The sequence below is a fragment of the Pan troglodytes genome, chromosome 2 (assembly GCF_028858775.2).
Source record: "Pan troglodytes isolate AG18354 chromosome 2, NHGRI_mPanTro3-v2.0_pri, whole genome shotgun sequence".
NCBI lineage: Eukaryota > Metazoa > Chordata > Mammalia > Primates > Hominidae > Pan > Pan troglodytes.
In genome coordinates this window covers 164,237,043-164,252,761 of record NC_086015.1, presented here as the reverse complement: position 1 = coordinate 164,252,761, position 15,719 = coordinate 164,237,043, and the positions used below count along the sequence as shown (strand labels likewise).

Sequence of the window (15,719 nt, the reverse complement as noted above, 5' to 3'; positions counted from 1 at the left end):
ACTGAAGATTGGTGCCTAAAAGAACCTACAAAGTTAAATGATTAGGAAAACATTAAGAGATTGGGTCATTATATTTTTTGTTTTCAACTATATTAAGCTTTCAGGAAGTAAATATTAGCTGTATTATTAAAATCATGACCTGGTGTTTAACCAAATCAGCTTTAAAAATTTTAACTCATATAACAACGTTTAATACTGGAGCTTATCCTTGGGCTGATTTGGTCCCATCTGCCTTAGCCCTGCCATCCCCATAGTTTCACACACCCTCTGCCTCACTTGCTTTCCTTGTCTGCAAGTGTTGAGTTTGTGACTTTTAGCACATTAGTTAGCTTTGCTAAGGGTCACAAATGCTACAGTAACGCCCAAATCTCAGACTTGATGACAACCAATGTTTTCACTCACGTTGCGTGGCAGTGGTTGGCTGCAACCCTGCTCCATGTCTTTTTCATTCCAGGATCCAGGCTGATGGGCAGCTCGTTTGGAACATGCTGTTCTTATAGAAGGTAATTAAAAAGCTGGTGGAAGCACAGTGGCATATATTAATACATCCACTGGCTGAGATGAATCCCTTGCCAAGCCCAGTGTCACTGAGGTGGGGAAGTATATTTCTCTTGCAGGAAGTAACTGCAAGTGATGTTGCAGCATGCAGGAATGTATTGTTCCACAGAATGGGGAATGAAAAACTGAGTGCAGTCATACTGTAAGCTGCCACACTCAGTGTCTGAAAGGGAGAGGGAGCCTTCAGACGATGCCAGACAACTCTGCAACAGACCCCAATTTAGGCCCTGTAAACCAGAAATGTAAGAAATAATTTTTGCCTAATGCTGCCAACTTTGGGGATGCTTTCTTATGATAATTAAAACATTTCTCACCAGGGAAATTTCCCATTGTCTGTGGCCCCGGGGCCAAGCCTTCTCTCCTCACATCTGGCCACTCCTGTATACATGCCGGGCCTTACCCCTGCTTGAGGTTATCAACGAGTAATTTCCAAAACTCCTTTCCACTTAGCCCTCTTTCTGTTTCACTTTCTCCTTTCAGACCATGTGGGAAGCAAGGCAGGGGTGAATGCTGCTTAACATTTCTCCCCCACCACGCTCCCCCCAAAAAAACAAACTCATTCAAGGCATTTCCCAGATAAAAGGAAATCAACTTCTCTAAAGATAAATTTTGTCATTCTTTTAAAAGGTTGCAGCAGCTGCTGTGATGGTTCTAAATGCCACTCTTCCCTCTCTTGCAACATATGTACAAACTACAGAAACAGGATGAAAATATAACAAAGTTTGAACAGAAAATGCCTCTCAAAAGATTTCTTCCTACCTTAAAAGTACCTTTTATTACATTCTCAACAATGAGGATAAATCATTTTTATAACAGATGTTTTAACAAATACATTAACAAATTTAGGTAAAGGTAAAAAGTGGCATCAAAATGTTATGAGCAAAGGCTGCTGCGGTGCAGGCCAAATGCTGTGTTTGCCGGTAAGCCCCCAGCCTCACGTGACCACCATCCCACTTTCTTCTGTGCAGGCAGGGGCTGCCTCCCACCTCAGTCACTTTTGTTGTTTAAGACGGTCTCGCTCTGTCGCTCAGGCTGGAATACAGTGGCACGATCATAGCTTACTACAGCCTCGAGCTTTTGGGTCCAAGTGATCCACCTCAGCACCCCCCAAGTATCTGGGACTACAGGCGTGTGCCACCACACCTGGCTAATTATTCAAAAACTTTGTAGAGATGGGGCTTACTATGTTGCTCAGGCTGCCACTGCCCTTTACCAGCCTTTCTTGCCCCTCATGCTTTGACATGTGAGCCAATCCCAGCCAGTGGGACCCCAGGCGATGTCTGCTGGTGGGCTTCTGGGGGTATTCCTTTCTAATAAAGACAAAGGAGAAAGTCTTTTCTTTGGCCAGATGTTATGTCTGCAATGATAGTATCTGAAGCAACCGTGTGGGTCCCATGAGAACAGCCTAAAGGCCAGGGCAGTGGCTGAGGTGGAGACCCTGGCTCTTGATGACATCATTGAGCCACTGAACCAACCCTGTGACCACAGACTTCTTGCCCCTGCATATGTGAGTTCACCACCATAGTGGGTGCAGTGGTCTGTTACAGCTGAGGGCATCCAAATTTTAGGAACATACGAAACAGTTTTCCTCTTCCTGAGGGTCAGCGCCAATGATGAGCGGGGCTGAAGTGAAGAGATAAACCCAATTTCCTATGAGGCAGATAGAAAGCAGCTTGTCCGTGACACAGGAGCTCCATGCTCTGGGATGCATCTTGTTGGAGAATGGATCCCAGCCTGAGTGAGCAGCCCACACTGATGGATTGGGGATAGCGGAAATTAAAAAATGCCTTCTGTTCCTCTCTTCCTTGCTCCTCAGTAGATGATTACCTTCCATTTCAGGCAGCAGAGTCTGAATTCCTATCTGCTGGGAGCACGGAAAGGGGCACAGCATCCTGGTTACAAACCTGAAGAGTCTACACATCTCTCACTAATAAAGCCATCACAATATGGAGCCAGGTCTTCCCATTTGAACGAGGAGAGAGGACAGGGTCACATTTGCTTGCCTTTTACTGCTTACTCACTGAATAGCATCAGGGAAGGTTTACTTTATGAACCTGGCACAAAGTAGGTTCTGGGCCTGATGTTAACAACATTCACTCTGCCCTCTTCACAAATGAAAAGGTGGAAAATTTCTGACTTCTGGTAAATTCACATTGCAATGACTGTTTCTCTGGACACAGATCTTGCAGTTCTCCCATCCCTCAAGGCTGCTGTGATTGATTTATTTTAAAAAGTCTTTCACGGTTTCAGGAGAAGAACAGTTGAAAAGCTATAGGTAGAGGTTAATTTGGTGTTCACAAATCAAGTGATAGTCCACTCTATCTCATAGCTCAATGAATAGTAGGATTAGGAGGGAAATTTAACTTCACTTTTGTAGTGAATCCCTTTTTATATGTACCTTTAAAAACTTTTGCACTTCCTTTTTTTTCTCCTTTAGTGAACCTTAGCATATAAACAAGATAATTTTTTAAAAAAGCATTTTATATGTAGAAATGAACTTTTATATTTATCAGACTTAAATTTGAAAGCAGGTAGAGTAGGCAATTGTTTCATCTGCATAAAAAACTCCTTTTCTTTCCCCTTTTTTTAAAAAAAAAATTATTCTTTTTAAGAGATGGGGTCTCACGGTGTTGACCAGGCTGGTCTCAAACTCCTGAGCTCAAGTGATACTCCTGCCTTGGCCTCCCAAAGCGTAGGTATTACAGGCGAGAGCCACTATGTCTGGCCCCAACTTTTTCTAGAAAATTCTGAGAATTGTCTAATCCACGAACTCCATCTACATGGTTAGTGCAAGTCACCATGTTATTACAATATGGCCTAAGCCGTGAGTACTACCCACTCTTCAGAGCCTAGAATCCTGGAGAGAGTTTCCCTCTATTTCATTCTGTCTCCAAATTTTACAGTATTTCTTCCTGCATTGTGTGAAAACCTTTGCAGATGGATATTCTGTTCTGAACACTTTTCTCAGAGGTGCATCATGGCTGTGTTGCTGGAGCCTACATCTGTGTATAATGTAAACCTTGTTACCTTATAGTAATTACTATATAAACTTTGTCGATGTGTTACTATAAAGCTGGGTAAAAGTTGTGTTAGGTTTACAATAAACATTTTTTGTTGCATACATTGTATACATGTTTATAAATTGCCTTGTTTTGAACCAGAGCCAGGCTTATTCCCATTCCAAATGAAAGCACCAAAGTCTCAAAACCTCCTGCCTCTTGCTTCTGTTAGGCTTTGGTCTTATCCTCTACCCATGAATTGTCTCTCTGCTTTCCACATAGAACCCTAGCTCAAGCTACTCCAAATCAAAAGCATAGAGAAATTATAAAATTCAAGAACAGATGTTAGAATGGAAAATGAGTTTAACTTAAAAGAATACCAGCAGTCTCATGTTTAAAGTCTAACAACTTTGTGTTTATTTTTGCTTTAATCTTGTCATGGGTAAATTTTTAGCTGTTCATTTTTATACACCACCACAGGATCAGAGATAGCATGAACACATTAGTCTCTACAAGGCTAATTCTACCCGAGCACCCATCAAAGCGACCCAAATGACACGCCATGCATCTTGAGTGACTGTGCACTGCCATATACTCTGAGCTCTACTACAGGTAATGTTACACCAAATTGACATTGTAACTGTGTTTCAAATGTCTCTTAGAGACAAATACAGATCAGTAGGTATAATAACCTCTGAAGACTTCCAAGAGTAATGAGGTTTCGCCAAGGCTTGTTGTATTTCTCATGGATAGTTTTCAGGAAATAACTTACGAGAAAGCCTGATTGATTTGACAGTCATTTTGACCTGTGATTTATTTATTAAGTACAATTTGAAGATTCCTAAAATAAAGTATTGCCAATAAATTATAGATCCTGTATCTCTTTATAAACAAATAATCCCTTGTGGTTTTTAAAGTTGCAAGAAAATGCTGATGGAAAAATTTTCATGATGTTGAAATAGGTATAAATAAAAGCTTATATACAAAGCCACTGTCTCAACATCAGCAGGATAAGAGATAAGAACTTCTGAGACAATATTATACTGTTCCCCAAAAAAACACTACTTTTTTTCCTTCCCCTTTTTCTCTCCCCACTCTGTGCTTTCCTCCTTTCCATCCTTAATAACTGAGCTCCATCTATGGTTTTAATCTTACTAAATCAGAAATTGGCTTGGTTTCATTTGACTTTCCTTTTATATGTGCTCATGATTAAAAACAAAACAAAAACCCTACTTTTGATCACAATCAGATCTTTACCATCCCTAACCATTTACTGTCTAGTATATGAAGTATATGAAGTATTCTAATTCAATAGGATTCTAATGCAATTTGGCAATAACTAGTATTATTTGGATTTAAAAAGCCATTGGCATAAACAGAGATGTTTAGGGGAAATGAGCAGGCAAGCAAATAATTTAGAAAGAAGTGATGGTTTCTGTGGTTAAAAATAAAAGTCTGGGATTTAGTTTTTCTTTGCCATACAGAAAAGAGATGTTGCTATTTTTGTTCAAAATACAAAACTTAAATTCCATGCTTAGACTCTGGAATGTGTAAAGTAACTATGGATACCAAATTTATGATTTTAAAAAAATGACATTTAGTCTTCTGTTCATATTTGAAATCAGGAAATAATTGTGCTCCTGAAATGTTAACTTTCTATATAACAGATTCACTGATTTACACTCAGGAACACTGAAGATACTCTCAGTTCTGGGCTGTCTTTGGGGGCATAAGGTTATTACACTAGTCTCTTGGGAACAAAAATAAAAATAGGCCATGGAGAGATGTTCTTGCTCCTCCCTTTTCTCCTTTTGTGTAATCCTTTTCTTCCCCTAGAAAGATCTTGACAACCTGGCTTTCACCAGCCTACTGCTGCACCCTTGCACAGCTGCTGGCCCACTTGGGTGGAGGCTTCCAGTGGCACCCTCCACTGGGACAGTCCCACCCCCCCATCCTCGTCCCCAGAGGCTCCATGTCTCACTCCCCACCCCATCCTTCAGAAACTAGGTGAGCTAGTAAAACGGAGTAATTATCTTCTGCAGTTTGCTTGAGTGTTGGCAAGAAATTCCCAATCTCATATCACTTACTCTTATATGTGAGAAATAATTATTCTAATTCTGCCCTGTCCCAACAAATCTAAGCCCATTGGAAGAAATCATGAAGATAACAATTTTCATCCCATTGGGTCAATATTGAGTGTTATAATATCTCTGAGGCCCCCACTAGGGTGTAAGCCCCAAGAAGGCAGTGATGGCGCCTGAGTGCTCACCAATGGATACATTCACTCAGACACAGTCACTGCCTGGCACATAGTAGATGCTCACACAAAAAAGGAAAGAATAAAATATACAAACACACTTACAGCAATAATAGTGACTTTCCCAATGTAATCTGTTCATAAAATTGATCAATCTGTTATAAATGCAATGATGCTTCTATTTTTAAGAAAAAAACTCATACATTTTCCTTATACAAATTATGTATGTGAGCAGAGTTTACATTGGGGTCTTTTGGAATGAACTGTTTAATTACTATTTTCCAGGTTTGTCAGAATCATTTATCTGAACCCACTAAAATTTCTATTTGTCTTTCTCTCTCTCTCTCTCTTTTTTTTCCTGGCTGCCCATGAGAATGCTGAGACATTATCAAATAGATTTCAATTCTGTGACCTGAACTGCAGTTGTGTAAGTGCTATAAATCAAAATCATTTGCTTTAGTAATTGAAGAGTAAACTGAAAGACAATATTGTAGATGTTAATGTTTCAATGTGGACATGTAATAAATTAAAAAGAACAAACACTGCTTTCTAGAATAGAAGCAAAAGTTATGGGTTTTCTCCATGGTCATATTTTATTCATTATTCTACTTTCTGCACACTGTATATGCTTGAGATAAAACAATAACCAAGATGATAAATACATAAAGACTGTTAGTTGTAGTCTGGGAGCCTAAATGAGAGGAGTATTCTCGCTTAATGTCCCATGGTTCTAGCTTTTCTCCACACAGCAGGATTTAGACGTTTTCATTACTACACGAAGAAGTCATCATTTGTCCTAAGATAGACAAATGGGAATTTAAAACTTATACAAAAGACATATTTTTCTTGGGTTAGAGATGTCTAATACATCATTTCTACAGGATTAATTTTTTTAATTATATGAGCAGCCTGACCCATTGCATTATATGGATTAGAAAACTCTCTAAGAAGCAAGAATATCAAATCACTCTGTGGTTGGTTTTTGTGAAATTGTCTGTCGTAAATTGAGTACTCACTAGTATTCATGTTGGCATTTGCAAAATTACCACTATGTTAAAACTTGCTCCCAGTTGTACCTGTGACTATGTTTATCTGACTTCAGTTTTACTGTCTACGATTTGGAACGTGACTGGAATCTAGGACAGTAAAGGTGTTGAGGACAGCAATAAATGAGATCTCATGTATCCATTTTCATCAGAAAAAAATGGAATAGGGACTGCAATTTTACTAACTTCACAAATAGCTAAGAATGTTCATTTTCTCACTTCAATGTTATCTCCTTCACTAAGAGCGTAAGTACAGAAAGCATAATTCATGATGTAATAAACTATAACACCTTTTCTTAATTTAAAATATTTCGTTTTATATTACTCTCCCTTGATTTGGGCTTCTGTATTTTCTTAAAAATGCTTTCCTTTACATTCTAATTTTGACCACACTGGAAACTGATTTTACAATTTTTTATTAAAAAGTGTTCCAAACCATTTTTCTTAAATGTGATTCTGCCCGTGCCATCAGTCCTACAAAAGGAAGCTTTAAAATTAAAATGCTGTCTTCATTAACAAATAAGCAAAGCATTAACCAATACTCTAAGAGACAAGCCCATTTTTTGAATGGTGAAAAGTGGTAACAACTGCCTTTTCTTGATCTATGTGCAGGTGTCAGAAATTACTATTAAACACAACCTATATATAGTAAAAATCTGATAATCCACATTTCTTATAAGCTACTTTTTACATTTTTAATGTCTGGGTATCCTAAAGGGGTTTTTCCCTGATACTTGACTATTACATCCGCCTTTGCTTCTGCATGAACACGTTTTACATCGTGAATTATCTAATTAATATAGAAATATTTTGAGATAATGCATGATATCATATTTAATTTATGAACCGCCTCATGACAAAAGGTAATGAGAGCTGATACAATCCCTCTCCTGAAGTGGCAGCGAGTAACCCAGGCACGCTTTGCTCTGGGTCACTCAACCCTCTCTCCACCACAATCTGCCACCAGTGCCTTCACAGTAATCTGCTTGTGCTCAATGTCCTCAGATGTTTTTGAGATTAACTTGGATTTGGCAAATGTTAGGTGGGATTTTGTGTTTAAATAATGCAAGGTTATAGGACTTCAAGAATAAATGAAACCACATCTCTAAATACAATCTATACCTTTGCTGCATGCTTGCTTTTTGGTGGAGCTTTGAACAGGGAAACTGTCTGTGATGATTTGTTAAAATGAATAGTTGCTACATGCTCTCCTCAAAGTCCTTAACTTGGATTTATTAAAGCAGTTGTACATATGATGCTGTGGTTATTACTAAACACATAAAAATTATCAATAATCAACCCTAGCCTCAACAGTTTGCTGTTCAACAACAGTGGTAAAAATAACAAATAGACAAAGCATTAACATTACTAAGGATCAGCAAACAAATTTACATATTAGAAAAAATGTTTAGAAATGCATCTATTGGAAGCTTCATGGTATCTACTGCCCCCTGCCCTTTGCAATCCGCCACCTAGCCTAAGAGATCTTTTAGTTTTTTAAAATATTTTGGATAATGTGCAGAGGATGAGCTATTCCTAAATATTGGATGTAATTTTAAGTTAATGACTTTTGCCTTAATTCACTCCGTACCATGTTTTCGACTAGATTTCTTTCATCCATGACTTTGGGGTAATCTCTCATAGCTTCCCAAACCTATTTCTGCAGCCAAGAGTAACTACTATGGAACTACAGGAAGGCCTCACATTTTAGGCAAGCAATAACGTGCCAAACTTAACTATGTACATAAAACATGAAAGCTGGGATGATATGGGACAGGAGTTTTAGAAGGTATGAGCTCTAATTGATTTCAAATTATTTCACTGAATCCAGAGAGGACAATAAAGGAAAGTAAATAACTGTTAATAGTTTACATTTCAGTTATTATATAACAGATCATTAGTTTTAAAAATCATTAAAATTTCAAAAGTGAATTCAAATCAAATTTCTGTTTTTCCTTTTCTGTGATTTTCTGTATATGTTTAAATATCGCATAGTAATGAAATATAAACATATTCATTTTGATTCAACCCGAAAAGCAAAGGTAACTGCAAAAAAGCAATGGAAAGATCTTGGAATGAATTTGAGACATATTTAGCTATGGCAGGGCTCTTGCTCATTATTCATATAAAAGAAAGGGATGGCCGGGTGCAGTGGCTCACACCTGTAATCCCAGCACTTTGGGAGGCCAAGGCGGGTGGATCACAAGGTCAGGAAATCAAGACCATCCTGGCTAACACGGTGAAACCCCGTCTCTACTAAAAATATACAAAAAATTAGCCAGGTGTGGTGGAGGCCGCCTGTAGTCCCAGCTGCTCAGGAGGCTGAGGCAGGAGAATGGTGTGAACCTGGGAGGCGGAGCTTGCAGTGACCCGACATTGCGCCATGGCATTCCAGCCTGGGTGACAGAGCGAGATTCCGTTAAAAAAAAAAAAAAAAAAAAAAGGGATGATGTTTAGAGCTTTAAGTAGGATTGTTCTGCTATCAATATGAGGCTGCTGTTGGTCATATTAAGTCATACTACTTCTTAACACTGCTTTTATTAACACGTCAGCTTCATATATGAAAGGCTCATGCTTCTAAGTTGCAAATTGTACTGCTACTACTAAGAGTCATCGTGAATGAAAACACAGCAATATTTCAATATACCAGAATTTCCCAAAGGGTGTTCTTTAGAACACAAGTTCCTTGCAGTGTTACTAGGTGCCACTCAAAAAAGTTTCTGTGGTCAAATTAATCTGGAAAACACTGGGCTAACTGACAGTAGATATTTGTTGTGTTTTTCTCTCCTCGCAGGACATTTAAATTAGAGCCTTTGATGTGCTCATGTTCACTAACTTTCTAAGATGGTATGTGTTTTCCAAACTTATTTCATCCTAGAATCCTGTATTTAGAAGAGCATCTTTGGAACTTGTGTTCTTTGGAACACACTTTGGGAAACACTGGATTCTATTATTTCTACAGCTAACTAGCTCAAAAGTCTAGATATCAATGACTTAATCCAGAGGCAATTAAACAGGCATAGTATCTAACAGTCATGTCATTTCTCCAGAGCTGGATGACAAATGCTGGTGTGACATGCTAAGGCGATTTTGGGGAACTATTAGGGGATGAACAGTCTAGTCGTGGGTCAAAAGGAGGAAAAAAGAATTTCTGAAATCATTGGAAAAGTTTTATACAAAGTATATATTCCTATAGTTTCAAATATACAATGATATGCTGCCTTTTCTAAACACAGACCTTTCATTGACACAGTTGCAAGAGAGATCTGGCAACAACTTAGCAAAAAAAATCAGGATAATCAAGATACACCTTGATACACAAGTTCCTTGCAATGTTACTAGGTGCTACTCAAAAAAGTTTCTGTGGTCAAACACAAAGGAAATTAAACGCAAAGGAAACAGTGGACTCAATTTCCTAGAATCCAACGGTGGAATCAATTTCCTAGAATCACTTCAGATTCAATTGAAATGATGATGACATCACTCTTATGCAATCCTGTTTGCCATTTACCCAAAATGATGTAATAATTACACTTGTATGAAATAAGGCCTGTTTTAAATTATCCAGCTTACATCCTTCACTATAACACTCTCTGTATAATATTCTTATGACATATACAAGATTCAAGAAGCCAATACCTCAGTCCACAGCAAGGAATAAAATGCAGCCACTGGTTACCAGTAATATGTACATATGTACACAGATATGTCACATTAGAACAGCAATTCAGAGTTAATTGCCTTGGGGCAAGTTGGTCATATAAAATAAATACAGGTCTTGGGAACAGCTTTGGAGCTTTCTATATGTGTTGTTTATTCCTATGATGAAAGAATTGTAGATACAATTAATTAAAAAAAAATTTCCCTAGCTGTCCCTCCCCCAACCTATGTTGAGTACAAATTGCCAGTGGAGCAGCAGCAGAGCACTGCATTAATGGAGACCTGGGCCTGGCATCCTGCTGGGGTCTCAGAAGCACATGGCCATTCCTGTCTTCATTTCTAAAAGACTGTAAAACCATCCCAAAATTTGGCACCATGGGGACTATTGGCAATTCGAACTCGAGCTAGCTAGGGAGTCTAGGAAGCCTTGGGTGACAATTCCAAAGCTTTGGCAGTGCTGCTTGGGGAAGCTTCACATGCAAACATCTCAAATCAATTTCCCTAATGGCTAGATTCAGCATTCCCAGGTCCCTGGGGAGCAGCCAGTGTACCATAGGGCACCCCCAGGAGTGATGTCTGCACATCCCCAACAGCTGGAAAAGGGCTAGGGAGAGAGAGCTCCAGAAGAAAGGGAACAAAATACTCTGATTTTAGATATAACTATCCTAACAACTATTAATGAAACTGCTACAGTTTTGCCTAGAACTTCTATCTTTTGAAAATCTACAAGCCATAGTAGGGGGGAAAGAGGCAGTAATGGGAGTAGGATATATACACTCTATTTGGTTAACATCAGAAATGAATTAATTGTACAAAGCAAAATTTAGAAGACGCCTTGTGAACCTCAATTAGAGAGAAAGTTATGTAACTCGTGCACTCAGCACCATCTGTTAAGAAATTCTGCAGGGCACGTAACCACTGATTTACTAATTTAGTAGCTTTTCTTTTTCATCTTTTATCAAAACACTGTTGCTTTCATTTTAGACAATAAAAATAACTGGAATTTAAAAATGTCTTTTCCTTGCTATTATACATTTTTGTGCTACATTAAAAATAAAGAAAGTTGGCTATGGGCTGTAAAGTGCTGACACCATTGGTGCTGATTTCAGTTCGATGGTGGGTGGGGGCAACTCTTAGGAGTCAGAATGTCCTGAATTTCCAAGCAAACTCAGCCGCCTGGCCTGGCCATCTCAGCACTGCTCACAGCCAGCATTTGTTTTCCACATTCCCTTCCCTGTCCCCACCCCAAATATTAATACACACATCCACATATTCAGTGTCTCCCCATAGGCAAATGCTTAAATCTAAAATGGTGGCAGATATTTTTTACTAGAAGATTCTATGGCTAAAAAACAATAACCAAGGTTCTGTAATGCTGGAAAATACAGTATACAAAAGTAAGCAAATCTCATGGGAAATCATTAGCAATTCTCAGTGCAGTCAAAGAAAGTTAAGTGCTTGGAGAAATCAAGACAGATTACAGCCCTCCACATCCACAAGGCAATTTCTTCACTCTCTCAAATTCTCTCCTGGACACTGCTTTGGGAAAACTCTACAGCAGGAGGAGGGGAGAGGGCAGGGTTCCACGGCGAGGAGGTGGCCGGTGAATGTGGCATATGGGAAGCTATAACCACAAATGCTCACAGGGAAAGAACAAAACCAGGTGGATACAGAGGGCTGGGAGGCAACGGAAGTTTTGTTTGGCTGTTTGAGTCACCTTAGGCAAAGAGAGTGACCCAGCATTTTCTCTAAATAATATAAAATACCAAGGTTGGAAAAATGATAAATTAGCGATACAGGAAATGGAGAGCAGCAAGCCAGGCCCCTAAATAATTCTGGCCCACTTATCAATATGGGTTCACGCTTGAATTCCTGACTTACTGTGTTGCAACTGCCAGGTCCCTTTGCTGCCTCCCCTGCAGGCCTGCAGGCCACAGGGGGCGGTTTGTATTTGCCTGGGGAAAGCTCCCTGATGTGGATGGAGATTTGCAACCAAATGTTGAAGACCGCTGCCTTTCCATTGTCAAGGAGAAGCTCATCCCAGTAGTTTCCCACCAAATCCGAAGCTGCAGTAGCTGGGAACTCTGCACCTGGCTTCAAGGAACACACATACAGTTATAGGCTGCTGCTTCTCAGAACACTGCCTGACACTTGAAAACCACTTGGAAAGGGGCAAGGAAAAACACAAAAACTGGCAGCTGGAGCTCAATTCAGGGTGGTAACCTCACCAGCTCACTCCTTTCTCAATGCAAACAGCTTACTTGCCAGGGAACACTGTGACTCATTCAGTATCATTTCCTTCATCTACTGTTGAAAATGGAAGGAATCATGGTATTGTGGCTTGCTTTTTTCATTTCCCCTAATGTGGTCTCTTGGTCACATAAGATGAAAAATCAGGGTATCTGTTGGTGAATTTAACAGCTGCCTATTACATATGGTAAGGACTAAGCAAAAGGTTAACGGTCATGCATGATTAGGATAAATGCACAAAGGCTGGTCAGGTGGTATACAAAGTCTATTTAACTATTAAAGGAAGCAAGGGAAAAGGGTTATTTCTGCTGTGCAGGCAGTTGCCACTGGTCTCCCATTCTCTCTGCTTCTCGCAGTCCCCAAGAGCAGCCAAAATAATAAACCATTCCAAATCTGCTTCCAAGCTGCTACTGAGCAGAAAACATGGGCTCAGAAGGACAAAGCATTCTTAGGACAGCTCTGTCTCTTGGCAGAGGGTGTTGCCACATCAGCCCCTGACCACTCACAGGTGACGCAGTGGCCTGTCTCCTGCAGCACTGGGTGGTCTGTCCTGTCCACTGTTCCAAAGAGAGGACACAACAGCTGATGCCTGGAGGACCCTGAACAGGATCTTGAAAAGAATCTTCAGGGAGACTAAATGACACGTATGCTATTCACTTCATATACGTGACCCTACAGCTATTTACTTATATATTTTGGACACTGGATGAAAGAGTTGGGAAAACATGAAGAAACCATTTTCCAGTTTCTTAACTACATTGGCCAAGGGCACCCTCTGTTCGTCACTGATTATAGACCTAAGACCACCAGGGAGGGGGAATTCCATGTCTGGGATGGATGATCCTAATTACAACTCCCACACTTTTCACTAAATTAAAAGAGACCAGTGTGTTGAAAGTCCTTTAGTCTAAGGCAGCTGAGACCCCTGAGGGGTTCACTGCTCTTCTGTTTTGCTGCTATTTCTGAACTTCACCACCATGACTGTTATATTGTCAGGGCAGCCTCTGTAAAATGACTGTAAAACTATGCTCTTGGCCCCAAAGTGAGGTTCATCCAAGCGCTCCTTGATGAATCGAACTGCTTCTTCATTGCTGAAAGCATCCCAGAGACCATCTGATGCCAAGATCATGAACTCGGGCTGAAGCTTGTCCAGGTCAAAGGTCAGGATGTCTGGGTCTGGGATGACCACGTTGAGATTTTTCAGCGGATAATCCCCCAGGGACCGAGACATGGCCAGGATTCCCTGGACCCTCCAGGAGCCATTGAAACTGATGAAACCACCTAGAAAGACAGGATGAGCCCATTAGTTTGACCAGCTGATATCTCACTTACCTGGGATAGTCTAGGTATGTGCGCAACAGGGTGACCTACTTCATGTGAACTGGGCCGTGGGCACTCCCCTTAACCCCATCACTCCTGGGACCCACTGCATGGCCTGGGGTTTCATACTTTACCAGTTGATCCTCATACCCTCATCCTGGCATCTTGAAGGATTTCAATAATATATCAATAAGAGTACTAAAGGTAGCGGATACATATGGGGGAGGGCATTGGTTTTTAACTTAACACCGTGGTGGCTCAGTGATTGACAGTAGAGAGCATGAGGGTAGGGATTTGAGGAGAGTGGCAAAGGAATGCTGAAAGGCAGGTGAACAGGCACCGTATATATCATTTGGCCTGAGGCCACTCTTAAGTGTGCCTCTATAGGTCTCAAAACAGTTCTGTCCCTCCAAATAGGATCAAGATTAAGAAAAAGCACATACTAGTATAGTCATTAAAGGCTCAGGTCAGACTACTTGAATGTGATTCCTGGCTCTGTCTCTTCTAACCATGTCTCACTTTGGATGAGAAACTCTTTCTCTGATCCTCAGTCTCCCTGGCTACAAAATAGAGACAGTATCTATTTTATTGGGTTGTTGAGAAATGAAGGTCTTATTCCACGTAAGTCATTTGGCACAGTCCCTGAACATAATATGCACTTAACAACTGTATCTATTATTTTTTTCTTCATTCACATATTTGTCAGATATTTACTAAATACCTACTCCATGGAAGGCAATGTGCAGGATATGAAGTTATACAAGATCCACACCTTTCTTTAAAAAAGTAGACAGCCTGGCAGGAGAATTAAGCCACAAAAAGTATTAAATACAATAAGCACAAAGTGGTATTCTTCAGGGCGAGACCAGTGTCTGCTAAATGCTGTAGGCAGATGGAGAAGGGAGGGATGATTTCCAGTTCTGATCATGAGGGTAGAATGAACATTAAAGGTGGGCTTTGAGAGATGGGTGAAACATCTATGGGCAGGATATGTAGGAGGACATTCCAGGAAGCATGGTCTAGTAGGCAAGAGCATAAAACCCAGTCCTGGGTTTCAGCTGTGGTCTCACCATTCACTAGCTGTGTGTGCTTGGGCACATAAGCCTCTGTGAAGTTCCGGTTTGTTGGCTACAAAATGAGAATAATATTATCAGCCTCTTAAGACAGGCAAAGAGAAAGTGTATGTGTAAAGTGCTAGGCTTTGCTGCCAGCACAGGATGAGCACACAATAAATGACAGCTAATGTTGTTGTTGGAAACAGCATAAGGAGTGGCAACAGAAAGACATGTATTTGGCCCAGACTGGCTGGACCTTACTGTCATGCTAAGCAGGAGGGGGAAAGATGTCCTGAAAAGAGGCTGAGGCCAGAGAAAACACACATGAAGATGGTAAAACCAATCACTGTTTCTTAAGCCTTGTGTAAAATATGCAATTGATCAAATTATGTAAAAGAACAGAGAGGTTAGATTAACCTCCTTGGAGACAGTGTCCAAATTTGCTTCTACAAAGAATCAATGTAGGGTGCAGGCGTGGGTAGTGGGTATGACAGGGAAGAAGAGGAAGGATAAAATGGCCATGATATTTCAAAAGAGAGCACTGAATGGTAAGATGACATTTTCAGGTGTATTG

General features: G+C 40.1%; 1 protein-coding gene across 3 annotated transcripts in view; it reads right to left on the bottom strand.

Moving 5' to 3' along the window:
* Positions 1-3,950: 3,950 nt before the first annotated feature.
* The window catches only part of PPM1L (protein phosphatase, Mg2+/Mn2+ dependent 1L), a 318,004-nt gene continuing 306,235 nt past the window's right edge, over positions 3,951-15,719 (bottom strand). For all 3 annotated transcript variants that reach the window (XM_001158703.7, XM_016942250.4, XM_016942249.4), the window contains exon 4: positions 3,951-14,051. In XM_001158703.7, the coding sequence (XP_001158703.1) occupies positions 13,705-14,051 (347 nt within the window). In that variant the 3' untranslated portion in view covers positions 3,951-13,704. The remainder of the gene's footprint in view (positions 14,052-15,719) is intronic.